The sequence below is a fragment of the Vipera berus genome (assembly GCF_964194415.1).
Source record: "Vipera berus genome assembly, chromosome: 9".
NCBI lineage: Eukaryota > Metazoa > Chordata > Lepidosauria > Squamata > Viperidae > Vipera > Vipera berus.
The window spans coordinates 23,766,462-23,790,860 of record NC_138212.1 but is presented as its reverse complement, the minus strand read 5'-3'; the positions used below and the strand labels follow the sequence as shown (position 1 = coordinate 23,790,860).

Below are 24,399 nucleotides of genomic sequence, written 5' to 3'. Positions count from 1 at the left end.
TTCAGCAGGTAGCAGGGTGCTCTATTTACAGTGCTGAGAGGCTGAGTCGGGTGATGCAAATCTGACGAACGCAACACTGCCCAGCCCCCAGCCTCACCAGTTTTGGCAGGCAGTGGGGTGCTCTACTCACAGCGCTGAGGGACTGAGCCAGGTGGTGCGAATGTGATGAGAAGCGGAATACCGCCAAACCCCCAGCCTGCCTGGTTTCAGAGAGGCTGAGCCGGGCAGTGCAAAGCTCACCAGCTTCGCACCATGCTGCCTGCTGATAATGTCAACTCACACTGCTCATGGCGTCCCATCCCCCGGAGCCCACCAAGTCGGATATGTGAGGTAGGCGAGAGCCATTTGCTGGCCACTTCCAGGCAATGAAGGATGACACCTCCCCAGCTGCGTTCCTTGCCTATTTTTCTTCTCCCTCATCTCAAATATTTTCTCACCACTCTGTTCGGAAGGAAGGAAAGAAGGAGGGGAGGAAATTGGAATGAGAGGGAGTGAGGGTCTGAGGGAAGTCCTGCCTTAGTCCTGCCCTGCTGCCCTCTTGACCCCTCCTTCTGGCCTATCCTGGGGGTCTCCCATCCTATTGCAAAGGATGCTTTGGTTACAAAGCTGGGTCTCCTCCCATGGAGAGGGAGTGGGCCTCTCTCTGACTTTGCCCTCGTACCCATCATAAGCAACCTGGCTAAGGAGAGCAAGCTCAGCAGCAGCAGCCTTGAGGAGGAGATAAGCACAGATGGGTGCCCCCTTGGGGAAGTGGAGCTGGGCTTGGCGCCATGGGAGCTCGAGGGCCGGGCTGGGTGTTTGACCTCTGCTGCCCAGGGCTCTAGGCAGCCCACACCACTGTCCAGTCCCCCCCACATAGCCTGAGAGGTACAGTGAGGCTCCTCCAGTGGACCATGCCTTGATGCTTGCCCCGGTCCCACCCCGCTTTGCTGGAGACCTTCGGATATCCCCCAGTCCTGCCCAGGCCCCCACAGGCATCCCTGATGCGAGCGATGCTGAGCTGGCCGTGCCCCCCCAGTAGGCCACACCCACCCTGGCCACACCCACCTGTCCCGAGGGCAACCACAATGCTGATGCAACCCTCAATGAAATTGAGTTTGACACCCCTGAACTAACATATTGATTATAATATAGAAATTAACTCTTATTGTTTTTTAAATACATGAACCCAGACAATATGCTGTCTGCTAAATATTAAAAATGTTACTTTTTAAAAAATAGTATCTTTTGTACATACTCCTTATTATTGAAAAGTTTTACAAAATTTAAAAAATTGAACACCCCTCCCCCCCAGACTTCCCAAAGCAGAATACAGGGTACTGTATATAACAATCTTATACAAACATATGCTAAATATCTATTAAAACATTAACAAACCTTCCACTCTTTAACTCCCTTATAACAAAACTATAATAACTATAATAACACATCTTTTTAATTACTAAAAATTATTCATAAGCTATTTGAAACTTTTTAGTCCCATATTTATTTATTTTTTTATTTTTTTTAATTCCATTTATATCCCGCCCTTCTCCGAAGACTCAGGGCGGCTTACAAGCTTAGCAGTAGCCTTCATTCTATGTATAAGCCTGCTTATTAGGGCTTTCACACACCCCCTAAGCGGCATTATTACAAAGTCAGCTTAATTGCCCCCAACAATCTGGGTCCTCATTTTACCTACCTCGGAAGGATGGAAGGCTGAGTCAACCTTGAGCCTGGTGGGATGCGAACTTGCGATTGCTCTTTCAAATATGCTGAAACTTTTGCCATTTCAGCCATGTCCATTACTTTAAATGTCCATTGTTCTATCGTAGGTAAATCTTCTTTCTTCCAATATTGCGCCACCAGAAGTCTGGCTGCCGTTATTAAATGTAACATCAATTTGGTTTCTATAGCAGAACAGTCCAAGATAATACCCCGTAAAAATAACTGTGGAGTAAATCTTATCTTTTTCTTAAAAACTTTCTGAAGAATCCACCATATTTTTATCCAAAAGGCTTTAACATTTTTACACGTCCACCATATATGATAATAAGTTGCCTCTTCATTACCTGTAGAGAAAAGCAACCCAAAGAGATTTTTCCAGCCACAATCTCCAGGAATATAAATTCCAGGGACATCAAAGAGTTTAGTCTATAAACTGTGTCTGAGCATCTAACCGAGTTCTCACACTCCAACCACAAAAGCTTCATAAATTTAAAAAAAGGCCAAATGTAGTTCTTAGTTTTGCCACTAGATGTCATTAGATGTCCATTTTATATTTTCCCAGCCCAGCTTTACCAGGTTTGCAGTTATAAACTGATGGTTTCCAAACAAAAACTATAAAAAAAGTTTATGGATGTTAAAGCTTCCCAAAATAATCTTCTCTCCCACTTAATTATCTTCACAATAATGTTGTAAGTCTCTTTAATTTCCCCCAAAAGCTTAAATTGCCGCTTGTATTTTCATTGGAAATACAATCTTAGCGAGGAAACACAGAGTTCTGACCACTCACTTCATCAGGTCAAGAACAGATGAAGGTGTTAAAGGAACCCCAAGAAGTTGACCCATTTCAAGAGGGAGACATTTAAGCCCAAACTAGGGCTGCAGAAACCTGGATGAGCACCAGAGGGCAGCAGAGGCATTTCTGTGGCTGCTATCCTGCAGCTGTTCAGAATTTACTGCAACAGGCCCAGCCTTGGACGAGCTTGAACTATCTCCACCCAGCAGGTCCGTCTGTCAAATGAGTCAAGGTGGCTCTCATCACTTGTGTGATTCAAGTTCTGCCTCTAAACTTATAAAAGGGGAGGGGCTCAACTGCACATTGGGAATATTTTGATGGGCATCCCCGCCCATCTCCCTATCCTGTGAAGAAGTCCCGCACCTCATCAGTGGTCCCCGACTGTCTGCGTAGTCCTCCCAGAAACATACCTGGGCAGAAATGCTCTGATGGTGACCAGCTCCCCCAAACTGACTGACTGCAGGGGCTAATTGAGCCCCTTGCCCTATTGGCTTCTTGCCAGTCCCTACAGCCAGCAGTAGCTACAAAGGGAAGGAAGAGCAGGAAGCGTGACACCAAGCATCTATCCATCCATCCCTACAAAGCCTGCTGTTCTGGTGTGTGTGTGTGCACGCGTGCGTGCTGCTATGCCTGGTTTTGGATATTCAGGGGAGGGCCGTTATCTGCCCCACCTTCTGAGCCCAGCTGTATGTTGCAGCTGCTGGGGTGCTTCAAGTTCCTTGCCTATTCCCCTTCTGCTTCTTCCAACTGCCATGGAATGAGCCTTTTTCCTCTACTAGAAAATGTGGCCCAACTAGGGATGAGGTACACAGTGGGAGTCTTTTCAGGGCACTTTCTATTGTTCTTCTGTTGCCTGCAGCCCCCAGACTTATTGGGTCCAGGTGAGGGAAGGTTGGAGAGGCAGCCGAAGAAGCTGTGTCAGAACCCATCTTATTAAAGGGGGAGGGGGCTCTTTCCTATTTCTAATTCTTCCACTACTCTGGGTTCTGCCATGCTCCTGAAGGGGAGGGAGAAGACCCTGTGGGCTGTCTCTGTTTCTCTATCGCTACAATGTATCCCTTTCACTGTCTCTGCATACTTGTTCTTTGAACTGTCTCTCCCTTGATGTTACCTTGGGGTGAGAAAGAATGTGCCTCTGGCCATCTGGCTTATCTCCCATTTCGGAAGGGAAGGTGCAAAGACCCAACAACATTGCCACGAGCCTGGGAAAGACCAGTGTTATCAGCTCTTTCCCACGACGACTTAACATTGGTCTGTTTGAACTGACCGGATGAACGATTGGGGTGGGGTTCACTTGGGATTCTTTTAACTTATTGATCTGAGGGGGAAACCTTCAGATCTTGTCTACTATGCCTGCTATCAGCTTCTCCTAATAAAAGTTCCTTTTGGAAGAAATGGCTTCCACGAGTTCTGCTTTCTTAGGATGAGGTTTTGAAGTGGGCCCTGACACCTTGCAAAAGTGCTGGGTCTTCTTTTCCAGCCACTTAATACTTCTGAATCTTAACTGAACTACTGACGAAATCACTGTCAATTTTATTCTAACATTACAATTGTCAATTATACAATTTCAGTACAATATCTTATTCGAATCTTCCTACTATGAATATTGTAATATTGTAATTTATTCTGAAGCTCTCATTCGGGAGTATAGCAAGATCCTGTTAAACTCCTCCCTACCCATTCATGGCTACACCTCTGATCTCTTAAGAGGTTGGTTAGTCAAGAAATCCACCATTCCTCACAGCGCTTAAGCTGCTGGCCGAACATCAGAGCATCACACAAAAGTGGATGGAAGCATGGAGTAGCTATACCTCCCAAGATATTTCTGAGCATATTAACCTTAATAGAATACCTCCAGGATTTAATCTACCCCGACACAAATGGGTGTCATACAATAGAATTAGAACGACTCATGGGGTGTGTGCCGACTCTTTGTATAAATGGGGAAAGACACCTTCAGCGCAATGTGATTGCGGGGCTCCCCGACAGACTATCCAACATATAGTGAGGGAATGCACTAATAGAAAATACCCAGGAGATTTCAAGGACTTCCTCTGCGTAACAACGGCAGCTACTGACTGGATTTCCAAACTTGACATTAAACTCTGAAATGTTATTTCTGTTTTCCTCTTAGGTTTTATTATTGCTTCTTTTTTAATTGTTTTAACTGTTTTAACTTGTAAATATGAAGTGCTTTTAATATTGTGTGTGACCAGCCATACGCTAAATAAATAAATTCTGGAGTGTTTCCCTGGCAGACTGAGCCACATACCAAATGAGCCAAAATGAAGAACCAATAAGCTTACATGCCCAAACTTCAGATCTGAGGGCTTTCCTCCTCCCCTCAAGAGCAGCTACGAGAAATCAAGCATTTTTTGTTTCCAAAGTCATTTTCTTCTGCCAACCAGCTGCTGTGGTTCCCGTTGATGCAAAAAACAAATGGCACCATTAACCTCAGCTGTAGTTTGCCCCTTTCATGATGAAAACAAAATGTTGATCTTTCCTGAAATAGAAAATGCAGTGGCCTGAGCAGTTTGGTTTCTTGCCATGGCAAATGCATCCATAACACCTGTGAAACATGGATGTGTTGGACTTCGGCTTCTATAATTTCCAGCATAGAAAGAAATGGAAAACTCAGATTGAGACAGGTTGCACCAGACTGCTAAATCTGCAAGCAATTCAAAGTAAACCTTTAAATGGTATTTGAGAGAAATTAAAAGGCGGGTCTGTTGTAAAAATATATGTAATTTTATAGAAAGAAAAATTCTGTACAAAAGAAATCTCTTAACAGCTTTACAGTTCTGAACACATAAAACAGATTGACTGAATTTTTAGAAAAGTATCCCAAATAAGTTTTCATCCAGAGCGAAACGATGCTGTGCTTGGTCTTCCTGTTATCCGGTATTCCCAACCAGCATCTGCTTGCATCCACATTCAGATGAATTCACCACAATCGGAAATGATGACTTTTTGCTTTGGTTTCCCATCTTTGCCACCTTGAGCCTTCAGAGGAAGAGAGAAGTAAGATGTGGAAGGGAGAGAGGCAAAGCCAGGTCACTCACCCACAAAGGCTCACCCTCACCTCAATCTGCCGCACCACGTCCATTCCTTCGGTAACCTCTCCGAAGACCACGTGTTTCCCGTCCAGCCAGTCAGTCTTGTCACAAGTGATAAAAAACTGGGAGCCATTGGTGTTGGGACCAGAATTGGCCATGGACAGCAAACCTGGAGAGACACATGGACATTGTGTTCACAACCACTTCTATGGGAAACTTTTGGGGACAACTCCCAATCAATATTTGAAATGGAATTCAGCAAAATTTGGGGCTCTGCTGGTTCCTACTGCTGTTGGAGCCAACAGTCCTTGTTCAAAGGGCAAAGGCTGAAGAAGGGGCTCTGGCTCTGAAAGGCTGTAACTGCACAAAAGAATCTGGGTGGTGCCCTAATAAGAGACTGGGGGAGGGGGCAGTGAAGCCCCCAGTATTGCAATTCTTGCCATAGAAGAATTGCCTCTGTAGTCAACCATATCCTTCTATTCAGTGGGGTTGGAGAAATGGAATGGAATGGTTCAAATGCTCGAAAAAATATACGCACAAACAAGCAGCCAGTCAGTTGTGTGGAAATCTTGCAGAGGAATTTAGCTTTTGTAGAACCAACTCCTCCCAGAGGCTGGACTGCTGGGCACTTGAGCCATGAAGAAGTGAAGGATGAAGGTAACAGAGCTGCCCAGCAGGGCAAAAGGACTTGGTGTCCTTTGCACCACCACCTGGACACCCCACCTTTTCAGCAGCCTTGCCACACTCTACCTGGCCCTGTGTGCTTCAGGATAAAATTTTCATCATCAAACTTCTTCCCGTAGATAGACTTCCCGCCGCTACCGTTGTGGTTGGTGAAATCTCCAGCCTGGCACATGAACTGGGGGATAATTCGGTGAAAGCTGCTTCCCTTAAAGCCGAAGCCTTTCTCGTGTGTGCAAAGACAGCGGAAGTTCTCTGCAAGTCAGAGGGCAAGTAGGGCAATGAAACAGCAGAAATGGCAAAGGGAAGAACAGAAACATGCAGTGCTTGTTAAAATGTCATCCCACTTAAAAATGGGGTCATGGCAAGTTAAAAACCAGTTACAATTGCTTTCACTCTCTGTTATCACTGTTGCTCACTTGAATTCAAATTGTTTCAACTGCTGCCATGGGATCTAGAGTGGAGCACCACACCTCTACTCTAGCCTTGTCACCTGCTTAAATGAATTATATCTTTGTTTTAGGCTTGATCTTTTTGCCTCAAACTTTAGCTTTGTCTTCCAAGTTATGAACACACAGGTGATAAATTACAATCTGTGGCATTTAATGAAATCTATTTTAATTGAAAATTACACATTTTTGAAGAGGTAATTCTACAAAATGATTATATACTATGCACTTAAAGCTCAAAGCTACTGCACTCATAAGTATTAAAAAAACCCTCAAGCATCCAGCATGTACTGAAATGGAGAGAAATGTGTTAAACAATCACTTCAACACAAATCCTGTAAGTTGAGAACAGAAGCAAGAAAAGCCGTATCTTTCAGTCTTTAGGTAAAGGTAAAGGTTCCCCTGCACGTGCGTGCTAGTCGTTTCCGACTCTAGGGGCCGGTGCTCATCTCCGTTTCAAAGCCGAAGAGCCAGCGCTTGTCCAAGGACGTCTCCGTGGTCATGTGGCCGGCATGACTAGACGCCAAAGGCGGACGGAATGCTGTTACCTTCCCACCGTAGTGGTCCCTATTTTTCTACTGGACTAGAGGTCATCTAGTCCAACCCCCTGCTTAGGAACTGCTTAGGAACTTTAACTAAGATGGCGGACGTGTCGAGCTGAGCTCCGTGAGCTCCGTGAGGTTGGTGTGGTTTGGTGGTCTTGGGGGCGCCCTTGGAGTGCATAATGCCTCCATGTTAGGGATGGATGATCAGACTGCCTTGTCATCCCTGTTTTTTGGGGCGTCGGTGCCCTCCATATTGGCGAGAGGCAGCTGGAGGTCTGGCCGGGAGATCATGGCCGTTTTGAAACGCCGCGGCTTGAAACGCCCGATCAGCTGATTTTCGGGGCGGAAAGAGCCGCGGCTTGAATTTGCTTGTATTTGTTTGAACTTAACCAGAAACGGCTTGTAATGGCTGGAGGAACTGCGGAGGGAGTGAATGCTCCAGCCTGGAATATTTGGAATGGCTGGAGGAACCGGATGAACTGTAGCTTAAGTGAATGTTGCCGGAGGAGTCACGGCTTGAAACGCCCGTTTTGGGGCAGATAGAGCCACGGCTCCGAATGGCTGGATTAACCGGAGAAACCGCGGCATGGGTGAATGCTGCTGGAGGAGCTGGGATATTTCTATCGACTCCTCGCTTGCTCCTAGCTGCTACCTGCTGCTATCTACCCCCCCGCTGGTTTAAAGCAGCCACTGGAGATCACCAAGGAGATGATCAGGACGGTGTTGGTCTCCTATGTTGATTAAGATCTGCTGCCTTAAGAGATCTGAGGCAGCTTTCAATCATGGCCTGGAGTTACGGCTTCCAAGTTGGGCTGGGCTTGCCTATCACCCATATGGAGTTGGACTCTTGCATGCTGTTTCTCCCGTCCCCCATAGACTCAGGAGGACCCGGGGTGAAGAGTCGCTGTGAGAGGGCGGCTCAGTTTCTTTTCATCTACAACCTCTCCGGATGTGAGAGATCCGTGAGGGTATGTTCTTTCTCCCTGGATGGGGTTTCCATCTGCCTCCCAGATCAGCCTCGAGGTCGGGGTGAGAGATCGACTGCTGACTGTTTCTGGGGTACCCAGCACAAGTGAGAATTGTGCTGGACTGGCGGTTTTAGACTCATATACTCCTCCTGATATGACATCATCTTTCAACATCTGACTGCCACTTCCCAAACTCACATGGCCAGTCATGGCACGCTTACGTTATTCTGGCACGGACTTATACGCCCTCAGGGGTACTCCCCCCTCCTGGGTGCGTCCCGCCTTCTTTTTTACCTTTCCTCTTGATGATGGGCCTTGGTGGAGCAGTGGGCTAATGCCTCCTTAAGTAACACCACCTGCCTGCAATTAGTGCAGGTTCGCGTCCCACCAGGCTCAAGGTTGACTCAGCCTTCCATCCTTCCGAGGTAGGTAAAATGAGGACCCAGATTGTTGGGGGCAATAAGCTGACTTTGTAATAATGCCGCTTGGGATGTGTGTGAAAGCCCTAATAAGCAGGCATATACATAGAATGAAGGCTACTGCTAAGCTTGTAAGCCGCCCTGAGTCTTCGGAGAAGGGCGGGATATAAATGGAATTAAAATAAAAATAAAAATAAATAAATTGTTGGGACCCTGAGAGATGGTCAGGTATGGATTGGGGTCTCCGGTTTATTGTTAGGAAGAGACCCCTGATCTGTTTTTTAGCAAAAAAATTTAAGGGGTTAGGGGGGAGGGCCAGGTCCGGGATTGATCGCGTAGGGGGGGAGCGGGGGTCGGTTGCCTCCGGAGCTCTGGAGCGGGTCGTGGGACTACCTATTCCCATGACGTTAGGGAATGGCAGCAGGTGTACGAACAGAGGGCCGTATCGACATCCGGGAGGGCATCTCCGCTATTTACAAGCGGTGAGGCGCTCCGACCCTCTGCTTTTGCCCCGAGGTCCCGGGAGCGAGGATGTACAGCCACCTGAGCTCCGGCTGGTGTACTTGAACGCCAGGTCCGTTGTTAATAAGGCTACTCTCATCCGGGATCTGGTTGAGAGTGAGCATGCGGACCTGGCTTGCATCACGGAGACTTGGTTGGGCCCAGAGGGTGGTATCCCTCTGGTTGATCTTTGCCCACCAGTTTTCCGGGTGCTACACCAGCCTCGGGCTCAGGGTAGGGGCGGGGGAGTGGCGGTAGTTATGAGGGAGACCTTGTGTCCGTGGGGGGCCACCGTTCTCCAGATAGTCGGGTGTGAGTCTCTCCTCCTGAGATGTGGTCCTAGGGCGCAGTTGGGCTTGCTGCTGGTGTACCTTTTGCCTAGTCGTGCAGCAGCAGCCCTGCCTGAGCTTCTCGATATCCTCTCGGGGTTGGTGATTGAGTTCCCCAAACTTATAGTTTTGGGTGACTTCAATCTACCATCCCTGGGAGGATCATCTGAGTTAGCTCATGAGTTCATGGCTTCCATGACGGCCATGGACCTGACGCAAATAATTCATGGACCGACTCATGTGAAAGGCCACACCCTTGACTTGGTTTTTCTATCTGGACGGTGGTTAGATGATCTTGGTGGGCGCTCCCCAATTGTTATGCCCCTGTCATGGACCGATCATCATCTCCTGCGGCTGGTCTTCCGTTTTGCCACTCCCCGCCGTGGGTGTGTGGAACCAACTAGATGGTTCCGCCCCAGGGGCTTAATGGACCCTGAGAGGTTGCAGGCAGCGCTGGGGTCCCCACCTGTCTCCTTTGCTCACAACTCGGCAGATGCTTTAGTGGAAGCCTGGGAAAGGGAAGCCACGGAGGCACTTGACCGAGTTGTACCCTTGCGGCCCCTGACCCAGTGCAGATCCCAGCGGGCTCCATGGTTTTCTGCGGAGCTCCGGGAGATGAAGCGTCGGAGACGGGGCCTAGAGAGCTGTTGGAGATCCAGCCGATCTGAATCCGACCAATTGCGACTAAGAACCTGTATTAGGTCTTATCTCGCAGCGATAAGGGCGGCGAGGTCTAATCACTTCGCTACCCTTATCGCGTCCGCAGATAACCGCCCGGCCGCCCTGTTTAGGGTGACCCGCTCCCTCCTTAATCAGGAGGTGAGGGAGGAACCCTTGCAGGGTCGTGCCGAGGAGTTTAGTCAACATCTGTCGGACAAAATTGCTCGGATTCGGACCGGTTTGGACTCCGACTGGGCAGAGTCTGACGATCAGGACACAGGTGGTCTCGTCGATGTTATCTGGGAGGAGTTTGATCCTGTGACTCCGGAGGAAATGGACAGGATTATGGGGAGGTTGAGCTGCTCCACATGTTTATTGGACTCGTGCCCTTCCTGGCTGGTTTATGCGGCTCGGGAGGGGACACGAGGCTGGCTCCAGGCGGTTATATCTGCATCTTTGAGTGAGGGTAGTTTCCCCGCCGTCTTGAAGGAGGCGGTGGTGAGACCTCTCCTCAAGAAGCCTGCCTTGGACCCAGCTGTGTTAAATAACTTTCGTCCGGTCTCCAACCTTCGCTTTCTTGAGAAGGTTGTTGAGAGTGTGGTGGCGCATCAGCTCCCTCTGGTTCTGGATGAAGCGGATTATCTAGACCCGTACCAATCGGGTTTCAGACCCGGGTACAGCACGGAGACGGCATTGGTCGCTCTGGTGAATGATCTCCGGAGGGCCCGGGACAGGGGATATTCCTCTGTCCTAGTCCTATTAGACCTCTCAGCAGCTTTCGATACCATCGACCATGGTATCCTGCTGCGGCATCTCAGGGGATTGGGAGTGGGAGGCACGGTTCTTCAGTGGTTCTCCTCCTATCTCCTGGGACGTTCACAGTCGGTGTTGGCAGGGGGGCAGAGGTCGGCCTCGAGGCCTCTCGCTTGTGGAGTTCCTCAGGGGTCGGTCCTCTCGCCTCTCCTGTTCAACATCTACATGAAACCGCTGGGTGAGATCATTCGTGGTTTTGGAGTTGGATATCATCAGTATGCTGATGATACCCAGCTTTTTATTTCGACCCCAAACCACCCCAGTGATGCCCTCGACGTGATGTCCCGTTGCCTGGAAGCGGTTCAGGTCTGGATGGGGAGGAACAGGCTTCAACTCAACCCTGACAAGACTGAGTGGCTGTGCGTACCGGCATCTCGGGATATTCAGAACATTCCATCTCTTTCTATGGGGGGTGAGTTATTACCCCCCGTAGATAGGGCTCACAACTTGGGAGTCCTCCTAGATTCACAGCTTTCTTTGGAAGACCACATAATAGCTGTGACTAGGGGGGCCTTCACCCAGGTTCGCCTGGTGCGCCAGTTGCAGCCCTATCTAGACCGGGATGCCCTGCGTACGGTCACTCATGCGCTCGTGACCTCTCGTTTAGACTACTGCAATGCTCTCTACATGGGGCTGCCCTTGAGGACCACTCAGAGGCTCCAACTGGTACAGAATGCAGCCGCGAGAGTTGTGTTGGGAGTCTCCCGATACTCCCATGTTACACTTCTGCTCCGTGAGCTGCATTGGCTCCCAGTTGTCTTCCGGGTGAGATTCAAGGTTCTGGTAATGGTTTTCAAAGCCCTACATGGCATGGGTCCGGAGTACCTTAGGGATCACCTGCTGCCGGCGTCAACTTCCCTCCGCCCTGTGCACTCCCACAGAGAGGGCCTCCTAAGGGTGCCGCCGGTCAGAGAATGTCGTCTGGTGGCCCCCAGGGAGAGGTCCTTCTCTGTGGGCGCCCTGGATTTATGGAATCATTTGCCGGTTGAGCTCCGGATGGCGCCCGACCTTCGCTCCTTCCGACGCGATCTGAAGACTTATTTGTTCGAACAAGCCGGCCTGGCCTGATGGGGGATGGGTTTAGGTTTTATTGCTATTTTAAATGTATTTTAATCTACTGTTGTAACTTGGGCATCTTGTTTAATTCTTTTTTAGTTTTTGTATTCCTGTACTTTTATATGTTTGCCCTGTTCACCGCCCTGAGTCCTTCGGGAGAAGGGCGGTATACAAATAAAATTATTATTATTATTATTATTTTTACGTGCTTTCGAACTGCTAGGTTGGCAGAAGCTGGGATGAGTAACAGGCGCTCACTCTGCTACGCGGCATTCAGGATTCGACCCGCCAAACTGCTGAACTTCTGATCGACAAGTTCAGCGTCCTAACCCACTGAGCCACCGCGTCCCTTTTCGGTCTTTAGCAAGGTCCAAAAAAACATTGCTACAAGTCTGGGACAAGCCAGAACTCTTAAAATAGAAACAATTTTGAATTTTTCACAAGTCTAGGCTTAGGAAATTTTGTGATGAGAAACAAAACCCTTAAAGTGAAATAATAATAATAATAATTATTATTATTTATTAGATTTCTATACTGCCCTATTCCCAAAGGACTCAGGGCGGTTTACAGGGCAAAATAAAAACAGTTAAAACAGTACAAAGATTAAGATAACGTTAAAATTAAAATAGAATTAAACAACAATAGCCCAAATTTAAAATTTGAATTTAAAATTTAAAAATTTAAAACCCCTCAGTCCAGGCCCCGATAAATCAAACAACCAGGTTTTTAGGTCCTGGCGAAACGAATGAAGGTCGGGGGCGGTCCGGAGTTCCACAGGCAGGTCGTTCCACAGGGCAAGCACGCCCACAGAGAACGCCCTCCCCCTGGGGATCATCCGCCGGCACTCACTGACCGGCGGCACCCTAAGGAGGCCCTCTCTGTGGGAGCGCACAGGATGATGGGAGATTGATGCTGGCAGCAGGTGCTCCCTAAGATAACCTGGACCCATGCCATTTAGGGCTTTATAGGTCATTACCAGCACCTTGAATTTCACCCGGAGGGCAACTGGAAGCCAATGCAGCTCGCAGAGGTGTTACATGGGAGTATTGGGACACTCCCATCACAATTCGCGCGGCCGCATTTCTGCACCAGCTGAAGCCTCTGAGTGGTCCTCAAGGGCAGCCCCATGTAGAGAGCATTGCAGTAGTCTAACCGGGAGGTCACGAGCGCATGAGTGACCGTGCGTAGGGCATCTCGGTCCAGATAGGGCCGCAACTGGCGCACCAGGCGAACCTGGGCAAAAGCCCCCCTGGTCACGGCTCCTATATGATCTTCCAAAGTGAGCCGTGAATCCAGGAGGACGCCCAAGTTGCGAGCCCTATCAACGGGGGGTAACACCTCAATTGCCCCCATAGTTAAAGATGGACAAAACTGGTTCATCCGAGATGCCGGTATGCACAGCCACTCAGTCTTGGCGGGATTGAGTCGAAGCCTGTTCCTCCCCATCCAAACCCGGACCGCCTCCAGGCAACGGGATATCACGTCGAGGGCATCGCTGGGTTGGTTTGGGGTAGAAAGAAAAAGTTGGGTATCATCAGCGTACTGATGATACCCCACCCCGAAACCACGAATGAGCTCACCCAGCAGCTTCATATAGATATTGAACAGGAGGGGGGAGAGGACCGACCCCTGAGGAACTCCACAAACGAGAGACTCGGGGCCAACCTCTGCCCTCCTGTCAACACCGACTGCGAGGTAGGAGGAGAACCACTCTAAAACAAACTTAACATTCTAGACAAAGAGAAATTAGCACAACAATTGAGAAACACGAAACAAAATTTTTTTGAAAATGCAAATAAACCGGGCCGGTGGCTCGCATACAAATTGGGAAAACAAAAGGGGAAAAACTGGATTCACGAACTACGAGATGAGGAAGGGAGAATATTCCACCAGGAGGAAAAAAAAAAAATTATAGCCCAGGAATTTTATGAACGTTTATACAAAGAAGATAGTCAGGCAAGTGTGGAGAAAATGGAGGAATATTTTCAAAGAGCCAAACTACCTAAGGTCACAGAAGATACCAGAAATATGTTAAACGAGGAAATTCGACTATCTGAGGTGATAAAAGCTATTAATGCACAAAAGAATAATAAAGCATCGGGACCCGACGGTCTTCCATCAGAAATTTATAAAGAATTACAAAATATCCTAGCTCAACCCCTAGTGGAGGTATTTAACGCAGTATTAGAAGGCGCAAGGACGCCTAAATCTTGGCTAGAGGCAAACATAACCCTTATTCCGAAAGATAACACAGACCATACATTAATCCAAAATTACAGACCCATATCACTTCTTAACTCGGACTACAAGATATTTACATCAATTATAGCGGAACGATTGAAACGATTTCTGAATGATTTCATACACGCAGATCAAAATGGTTTTCTCGCTAAGAGACACACTAAGCACAACATTAGAATAATATTAGATACATTGGAGTACTATGAATTACATAGCGAACAACAGATGGCATTACTTTTCTTAGACGCCCAAAAGGCATTTGACAATGTTAAATGGTCTTTTTTGTGCCAACAGCTTAGCTTTATGAATATGGGAGAAAAATTTATAAATATAATTAGGGCAATTTATGACAATCAGGAAGCAAAAATAATTATTAATGGGGAAGCATCTAGCAAGTTTCAAATTCAAAAGGGAACACGGCAAGGCTGCCCCTTATCACCGTTGCTGTTTATATTGACTCTTGAAGTATTAACGAGAACTATAAGAAACGACCCAAAGATAAAAGGATTAACCATTAAAAAGGAAACCTTTAAATTGCAAGCTTTCGCGGACGATCTGGTTTTTATTATGGAGGATCCATGTCAGACGGGACCAAAGCTATTGGAAGAATTATCTAAATATGGTGAGGTTGCCGGACTGCGAATAAATAGAAATAAGACCAAGATGATTGTTAAAAATATGACCAATAAACAAAAAGGTAATCTGGCCGAAATCACGGATATAGAAATAGTCAAGAAAATAAAATATCTAGGGATTAACATTACGGCTAGATGCACTTCACTCAAAAAGGATAATTATGATAATGTAGTGAACCAAATAAAAGGTGATCTGGAAAGATGGGGAAACCTAAAACTCTCATTATTGGGAAGAATCGCTGTCATTAAGATGAATATTCTGCCTAAAATCCTGTTTCTGTTTCAGAATATCCCAATTCAACTCGACTCTAAATTTTTTCGAAATTTGGATAAATTATCACTAAATTTTATTTGGCAGGGGAAAAAACCAAGAATTAAATTGAAATATTTACAAGACACGAAGGAAAATGGGGGTTTTGGATTGCAAGACTGGGAATTATATTAACACGCCGCGGCCCTGAGCTGGATTAGAGAATGGGTAATCTTGAGAAATAGAAGACTATTAACTTTAGAGGGTCACGATTTGCAATATGGCTGGCATGCTTTCCTATGGACGGAGAAACAAGGTCTTTTCTCGCATTTTCAAAGACACCGGATCAGGCAAGCGCTACTTAATACTTGGAAAAAAATTAGATCTCACAATTACACCAAAATACCGGTCTGGCTATCCACCCTTGAAGCGATAGTTTACCCAAATCTGTTTGATTTGGGTAACATAATCTCATACAAGGATATTCTGAATGAGGAGGGGGAATTGAAACTTAGGAATGAACTAGAATTACAAGGTATAAAACTCGATTGGTGGGCCTACTTACAAATCCAATCGAGATTTAGGAAGGATAAAAATGAATGGGGGATATATACCTCTGAAACAGCATTGGACAAAATATTATTGGGACCGGACTCTAAACAAATAAGGAATTTTTATAAATTACTTTTGGGATATAAGCTGTTTGAAGAGCAAGTGAAAGACCCCATGTTGACCTGGGCTAACAATTTAGGACATAACATCGACCTAGATACTTGGCAAACAATTTGGGATAGGAATAAAAGGATAACACTGGCCTCATCGTATAAAGAAAATTTATTTAAAATGTTTTACCGATGGCATCTTCCCCCAGCCCGCTTAGCAAAAATGTACACAACAGCATCTCCCAAATGTTGGAAGTGTTCTGAAGAGATAGGCACATACTTCCACACGTGGTGGTCTTGCAGTAAAACACAAAAATTTTGGAGAATGATTTGGATTTGGCTGAAAGAAATATTGAAACAAGATCTGGAGTTTAGTCCAGAACTTTTCTTGTTGGGAATCACGAAAGAGAAATATCCTAAAGATGTGCTATACTTAACGATCCATATTATCACAGCAGCTAGAATATCATTTGCGCAAAAATGGAAAAAGAATGAGATCCCAGGACAAAAAGAGGTTATTAGGAAAATTTGGGATTGCGCTGAAATGGACAAATTAACTTTGGAATTAAAGAATAAAGATCAATCAGACTATTATAGAATTTGGAACAAATTGTATCTTTGGATGGATAAAAAGAAAGGTCTCTATTAGGTTTTACAGACTAGCTCACTGTTTTAAATATTGTGGTATTTCACCGATTTGTAATCTAAGTGTATTTAAGTGTATTTTTGATGTACATATATACATGTATATATATATATTTAAACATTGTAGACAAAAAGGTTTGTCAGCTCGCTGGTACTGTGTCCAATGTTTTTAAATAATAAATTTAATAATAAAAAAAAAAAAATAATAATAAAAAAAAAAAAAACAGTGCCCTCCACTCCCAACCCCGAGACACCGCAGTAGGATACCATGGTCAATGGTATCAAAAGCCGCTGAGAGATCTAACAGGACTAGGACAGAGGAGCAACCCCTGTCCCGAGCCCGCAAGAGATCATTCACCAGCGCGAGCAATGCCGTCTCTGTGCTGTACCCGGGCCTAAAGCCCGATTGGTACAGTTTCCTCCAGGAACAAGGGAAGCTGGTGCGCCACCACGCTCTCAACAACCTTCGCTAAAAAGGTTGGAGACTGGACGATAGTTATTTAAAATAGCCGGGTCCAGGGCAGGCTTCTTGAGGTGGGGCCTCACCACCGCCTCCTTCAAGGCGGCAGGGAAGATACCCTCCCTCAAAGAAGCAGTTATTACTGCCTGGAACCATCAGCCGCCTAGGGCAGAACCACCTGGTCGGTTCTGCAGCCCAGCAGCAAGGGGCGGCAAACCGGAAGACCAATCATAGGAGATGATGATCGGACCATGACAGGGGAGTAATCGTTGGTGAGCCCCCTCCCAGATCATCAAACCACTGTCCAGACAGAAAAACTAGGTCGAGAGTGTGACCCCCCCATGAGTCGGGCCATGGATTATTTGGGTCAGGTCCATGGCCGTCATGGAAGCCATAAACTCTTGAGCCAACTCTGACGACCCCCCCAGAGAAGGGAGGTTAAAGTCGCCCAGAACCATAAGTCTGGGAAACTCAACCACTAACCCTGAAAGGGCGTTGAGAAGCCCGGGCAAGGCCGTTGCTACACAGCTGGGCGCCAGGTATATAAGCAACAAGCCCAACTGAGCCCCAGGGCCGCACCTCAGGAGGAGTGACTCACTCCCGCCCACCTGTACAACAGCGGTCTCCCGCGGACATAAGGTCCCCCGAATAACCACTGCCACACCCCCGCCCCTGCCCTGAGCCCGCGGCCGGTGAAGCACACAGAAACCTGGAGGGCAGAGCTCAGTCAGAGGGAGACCTCCCTCCGAGCCCAACCAGGTTTCCGTAATGCATGCCAGATCTGCGCGTTCCTCCTCGATCAAATCACAGACGAGGTGAGCTTTGTTCACAATGGATCTGGCATTAAAGTACACCAGCCTGAGCTCAGGGACCTGATCCCCCTCACCCCCGGATAGACGGATACCAACCGGAGGGTCAGAGCATGCCACCGCTTGAAGACAGCGGGGGCGTGATCCCTGAAATTGATATGGCCCTCCGTGTAACCGCCTGCTGCCGTTCCCAATCGCCATAGGGATTTGAAACCCCACCCCACTGCTGGGAAAACCGGAGGTCCCCAACCCCATCTCGACAGGAACCATCTCCGGCCTGGACTGACAGCTGGTTGAAAAAATACATCCCATATCCCTCCCAACCCTACCATTCCACCCCCTCCCTAACCCCGTAAAACAACCTGTGCTTCTGGTTTCTAAGTGGGCTCACTTGTGGCAAGAAACAGAGGAACTGCTATGCATCTGACAATTCAACCTTATTTCTCGATTTGCTGTCTTTGTATTCTCCAGAAATTTTGAGAATGTGACTTCCATTACACCATTATGACCAACACATCTGCACAGCACAAAGAAAATATTGCCAATTTGGTATCCTCAAGACTACAACGCTTGAGATAAGAGAACCTCCAGGTATGTTGGTCACCCCAAAGCTGCACTCAACATATGGAGAGGTCCAGGGTGAGAAAGGCTGTCACTGGAGAAAAGAGGTCTGGATTATTCACCAATTTCTTTCTGTGTCTTATCAAAAGAGCCCTCCCCATTCTGGACAGTAACTTAGCCCTGAAAGTTCCAGTAACACAAGAGCATCTTGAAAAAGCCATGGACCAGGAAGACTCACACCAAGCACAATGGATTCCTTTGCTTCTTACCAGTAGTCATCGGGACAATATCCGACCGCAAGAGAATATGCAATCGACCTGCAGGTTTATTTCCAATCTTGATCTCCATGTAAACCTGGGGGTTGGTCCTGGATTTTTTCACTGGTGGTTCTCCCTAACAGAAAAGAAACAGAGCTTTTTCCACAGGTCCAGAAGATGGCTACCTATGAGCCATTCTCCTCCTTCCTCTGCTTTAAAGAAGACATCTAAGAAGGGGATGAGGTAAGAACCACTGTGATGCAGTGGCTACCCAGCTAAATAACAGATTGAAAAGATCCAGATTCAAATCCAGTTGTTAAATCACAGTGGGTGACTCTGAACAGGTTACTTCCTTGGTTCTCCCCTCGCTCCAGAGTTGCTGGCAGGAAAATATATGCCATTTTAGCATCTGGAGAAAAATAACAATAAAAACTGCAATCAAATGCTCATGTACAATCATGGAGGCTTCGCAGACTAAATTTGTGTCCAGCTAACAGAAGCCCACATGTATGCAAACCTATCAGAGCCCCCAAAGGTCTTAGGATGAGATGGGCATCTTGGGAGACAGAAACCACCCAGGGCCATGTGGCCTTTCGCCAAGGAATGTCGCTGTACCTCTTGAACCTCTGACTGGGCTGCCACCGCTCCCTCTTCTTCCAAATTCTCCTGAAGTGTCTTTCCCGAAAATTTCTTCAGCCAGTCATCATCCGACCAAACTGTCATGGAAAAACAGAAAAAGTTCAGAGAACTTGTGAGCTGAGCATCAAATCAACTTATAAAACAAGTAGGTCTGAAGGAATTCCCTCAGAGCAAGCACAAGTATGTGGGCTGAAAATTCCTTATGATCTTGAATTCTGCTGCTCACCTGGACGGGAGGAGCCTTCTTTGATCCTCATTGGCTTGGCCAGGTTGACACGGATAGTCCTCCCAAAGAGCTCAGATTCGTTCTAAATGGAACAGGGAAGGAGGAGGGACGTCATTACTTTATACTAGAAGGCAGGACAAGAAGAATGGATGGAAATTAATGAAGGAGAGAAGTACCTAGAACCAAGGAGAAATTTCCTGACAGTGAAAACAATTAATCAGTGGAAGGGCTTGCCTCCTGAAGTTGTGGGTGCTCCATCACTGGAGGCTTTTCAGAAGAGATTGCAGAATGGTATAGGACCTGCTGCTTGAGCAGAGGGTTGGACTAGATGACCTCCACACTCCCTTCCAATTCTGTTACTCTGTTCTATTCCTCTCTTGCCAAGGAATTCAGCTCCGTATCAATGCTGTGTTTCTGTGTCCTGCAACAATCATCCTGAATCTTGTTCCAGTGCATTAGCACCCAGATTAATATCATCTGCCTCCACCGCTTCAACTTCCCTGTGGCCCCATGGAAGGACTCCCTTACTGGGCAAAGAGGCTTCTGCCTGCCTGGTTTTAAAACTGGATTTGAAAAACCCAACAAGTGGAAGTATTCACTCCTCCAGAAACAGAAAGCCAGGCGGTACCAGCCTTCCATGGTTTGGAAGCCAAAGAGAGGGACATGCTGTTTCTGAGAAAGGCTCAGCTTCCCCTAATGATCTCAACCATTTGGGAAGAAAGGAAGAAAATGTTTGAAACTGCTGAAAAATGAAATAAAAGATTTAAAGATAAACTTACCATGTTGTCAATAGCAGCTGCAGCATCCTAAAAGAAAGAAGAGGAATCATTTAGGACAGACTGTCCCTTTACATAGTTTTGTTGTGGTCATGACATTAAGTACTGTACTGAGAGAAATAATCTGGGCAAGATGGATGAACCTAGGAAACTTGCTAGGTCTTCAGAAACCTTTTACTAAGCAAGCTTTCAATCCTCGCCGGTGCACTGCTTGAATTTTTGGTAGCAAAGAAACATGCTGAAGTTTAAAGAATGCCAAAGGTGGAAGTGGTTGGAAACATCATTTATCTCTCATCTGCCAGCTTGGAAGCACCTTCTTTCAAACCAGACTGCAATGGGATGACTGGGCACATATTGGCCTCCAGACATATCCATGCTCTTATAATTGATCGATGCCATTTCCAGAGATGTCACCTGCCCAAATGGATTTCATGCAGTCCTTACAAGTGCTCAGGGATTCACCCTCCCCACCTGACCCCAAATGGGGCGAAAGGATGAAGAAACTTTGAAAATGCCTTCCTCACTTACCTCAGCCAGCTCAAATTCAATGAAAGCAAAGCCTCGATGTTTTTCTGTAGACAAAAGAAAAACATCAAACATCAGTACTTGAGGAAACAGACCTCAATATTCATCTCGATATGGAGATCAACTGCAATTTTTTGGACTTTGTAAAAACAAATGGGTGTCAGGAGTAGGAAGAATCAAGACAGCAGCTACACCATTTTGACCCTTCCACCAAACTGCCTCCATCTCCTTGTCACCCCACCCGTCACAAGGGCCCAAGAGCACTGCTGAGCTGCAACCAGTTTCTATCCCGGAGCGAACACAGAGCCCAATCCAAGTTTCTACAATCTCCTTTCCAACCTCCAAGTGCCCATTTAAGACTCAGGGCTGGGCTGTTTATTATAAACCCTCTAGGCCACTCATCTCACTGATACAGTGACTCTGGACAGCTTATAATATAATGAAAAGTAAAAAAATACTAGGAAACAATAAAATTAGAAAAACTGAATAGGAAAACTAACCAAGATGTTGGGCAGCCTGGGGTGAGGATCTTTTGTACCAAGACCAATGCAGGAGACACCAGGCCAAGTGGCAGAGCCAATTTTTTAGACTCTTCTGGAAGGCCGGGAGTGTGGGGGCGAACTTCACCTCCAAGGGGAGAATATTCCAGAGGTCAGCAGCCACAGCAGAAAAGGCTCGTCTCCTGGATCCCTTTGGCAAATGGGATCCAAAGTAGACCCCTTCTGCTAGGATGAGTGAGGCAGGCTAGTCCCATCAGGGTGAGAGGGCTCCTCAGACATACTGGACCTATGAACAAAAGGGCCTTTGAAGGTAATGACCAACACCTTGAATTGGACCTGGAAGTAAACTGGCAGCAGCTGCAGGTCATGTAACAGCAGTGCAGGGGTGGGGGGTACCCAAGGTTCTGTCTTAGGCCCAGTACTCCTCAACAGCTTCATAAATGATTTAGATGAGGGGGTAGAACAGGAACTCATCAAATTTGCAAACAGAAAGCTGTCTGGGGGAAATAGCCAACACTTTAGAAAATAGGCTCAAGATCCAGAAGATCCTGAAAGACTTGAAATGCTTAGCCCAATCCAACAAAATGCAGTTCAGTGGTGAGAAATGGAAAGACAAGAAAAACCAAATGTACAGGTACGGGATTAGGTGAAACTTGTCTCAACAGCAGCAGCTGCCAGAAGGATCTTGCTCACTTAAATATGAGCTAGCAGTGTGCAGCAGCTGCCAAAAAAACCAATGCAATCCTAGGCTGCATCAAGAGATATTTTACATTGCATTGGTAAGAACACACTTTGGAATATTGTTCAGTTTTGATCAACATGATGTAAAAAAGATGTTGAGACTCTGGAAAGAGCGCAGAAAAAAGTAACTAAGATGGCTAAGAGGCTGAAGACTAAAACATATGAAGAAAAGTTGCAGAAATTGGGTATGTGTAGTTTAATGAAAAGAAGAACTAAGGGTGACATGATAGCAGTCTTTCAGTATTTGAGGAGCTGCCACAAAGAAGAGGGCATCAAGCTATTCTCCAAAGAACCAGAGGGCAGGACAAGAAATAATGGTTGGAAACTAATCAAAGAGAGAAGCAACCTGGAACTAAGGTGAAATTTCCTGACAGTGAGGACAATTAGCCAGTGAAATGGCTGGCCTCCAGAAGTTGTGGGTTCTACATCACTGAAGGTTTTCAAGAAAAGCCTGGACAGCCACTTGTCTGAAATGGTCTAGGCCCTAAATCAAGGATAGGCAACCTTGGCTCTTTCATGATTCGTGGACTTCAACTCCCAGAATTCCTGACCCAGCAAGGTTGCCCTAAACTGTCTCCTGCCCCAGGAGGCGGTTGGACTAGAAGACCTCCCGGATCCCTTCCAAACTTGTTCTGGGGTGTGTGGGTCAGCGACAAAGCCCTTCCAAACTTGTTGTTTTGTGTGTGTGTCTCAGTCAGCGACCGAGCCCTTCCAAACTTGTAGTCTCTCTCTCTCTCTCTCTCTCTGTCAGCGATCGAGCCCTTTCTCCCGTCCCGCCCTCGTCGGCCCTCACCGGTCTCGTAGTCCAGCGGGATCTGGATGTCGGTAAGGTCTCCGAAGGGGATGAAGGCCGCGTGCAGCACCCGCTCGTCCACCTCCTCGGCCAGCCCACCTGCAAGAAGACCGGCCAGGCCAGTCAGACCGCGCGTCGCCCCCGCGCCGCCCCCCCCCCGCGCCGCCGCCGCCGCCGCCGCTCACCCACGTAGAGAACCCGCTTGCTGGAGGCCATCGCTGCTGCGCTCGCTTCGCCAGGCGCCACTTCCGGGCGGCCAGGCAGCAACAGCGCTCCCAGAGGCGGGAGGACCCGGCGCCGGAGCAGCAGCCCAAGAAGCGTCCCGCCCCTCGCCTTCCCGAGGCCGTCAGATCCGCAGCTGCCGGGCAGATCCGAATCTTCCCGGGGCTCGCCGCCCAACGAGGCTCGTCGCTGCCCGGATCGAGACAACAGCCGGCCCGGGTCTCTCCGCGCCGGCCAAGGCCTGCGGGCCCTCCAGCTGAGTCGGTTGGCGCGGAGGGTGTGCCCGGATCGCCTCCGACGGACCCCCGACCCAGCCAAGAGCCTCGGGCTGCCACGGCGCCTGCGCGGGACTTTAGCGCCCTTCTGTCTCCTGGCTCTTTCTGCGAGAGCAATTCCTGTCACCCCCTTCTGGCTGGAGGATTCTGGGAGCTGGAGTCGGAGAACAGCAGAAAGCCGCCCGCGGGCGGGGCTTCCTTCCTTCTGACAGAAAAGGCACTTCCCGACTTTCAGCTGCCGCAAGCTCAGCTCCCCGCTCCTTCAGCAAGGAGCTCGGAGGCGCTGCCCCGCCGGGGCACTCTTGGGCTCTGCCCGGGCATGCGCAGGCGTGGTAGCAGCAGGGAACACTACCTATCTACAGAAATGCACGTGATCCAAGATAAAAGCCCTCCAGAATATATATGGGTCAATATAAAAGGGGGGAAAAGTGACATTGCCATAGGGCAGGGGTTGGCAACCTCGACTCTTAGTCATAAAAGCTATGCTGACTCAAGAATTCTGGGAGTTGAAGTCCATGAGTCATAAAAGAGCCGAGGTTGCCTACCCCTGCCATAGGGTATACCACAGGCCACCCAACCAATCAGAAGAAATAGATGGGCTCTTTGCCAACCAGTTAACAAATTTATTTATTTATTTTATTTTAATTCCATTTATATCCCGCCCTTCTCCGAAGACTCAGGGCGGCTTATGTAGGAAGCAGTAGTAATGGTAGGGCGGAGGTACAAAAACTATCCATATGGTGTAGTAACAACAACTGCACCTAAACATCGGCAAGTCGAAAGAGATGGTGTTAGACTTCCGGAGAAAAAAGGAGGAACCTGCCCCACTTTACATCAGGGAGGACTGTGTGGAGAGAGTTTCCTTCTTTAAATTTCTGGGAGTCTACCTCTGTGAAGATCTGACCTGGAAAGTTAACACAACCCAGGTGGCTAGAAAGGCCCAACAGAGGCTTCACTTTCTTAGGGTCTTGCGGAAGAACAGGGTAGAACAACGGCTAATGACCCTCTTTTACCGGTCTACTATAGAGAGCGTCCTCTCGTATGGTATCGTGGTTTGGTATGCTGGCCTGACAGCCGCGGACAGGAAAGTATTACAGAGGGTAGTGAGCACAGCACAAGACATTGTGGGCTGTCTCCCCTGACACCACTGGATGACATCGCCAGGGCTCGTTGCCTTGGAAGAGTGAGGAAGATTCTCAGGGATG

General features: G+C 47.6%; 1 protein-coding gene across 2 annotated transcripts; it reads right to left on the bottom strand.

Moving 5' to 3' along the window:
• Nucleotides 1-5,227: 5,227 nt before the first annotated feature.
• On the bottom strand, nucleotides 5,228-23,338 carry PPIE (peptidylprolyl isomerase E). 2 transcript variants are annotated; one of them, XM_081335011.1, is made up of 10 exons: nucleotides 22,883-23,338; nucleotides 22,698-22,796; nucleotides 20,667-20,710; nucleotides 20,142-20,168; nucleotides 19,363-19,444; nucleotides 19,113-19,213; nucleotides 18,510-18,633; nucleotides 6,307-6,492; nucleotides 5,583-5,725; nucleotides 5,228-5,503 (listed from the first exon to the last, which is right to left on the bottom strand). In XM_081335011.1, the coding sequence occupies exons 1-10, from the start codon at nucleotides 22,911-22,913 to the stop codon at nucleotides 5,435-5,437; spliced, it is 906 nt and encodes a 301-aa protein (XP_081191137.1). In that variant the 5' UTR covers nucleotides 22,914-23,338; the 3' UTR covers nucleotides 5,228-5,434. The 2 variants fall into 2 exon arrangements, with proteins under 2 accessions (XP_081191137.1, XP_081191138.1); XM_081335012.1 differs by lacking the exon at nucleotides 5,228-5,503 and adding an exon at nucleotides 6,095-6,184 and having other exon boundaries at nucleotides 22,883-23,097.
• Nucleotides 23,339-24,399: the final 1,061 nt, after the last annotated feature.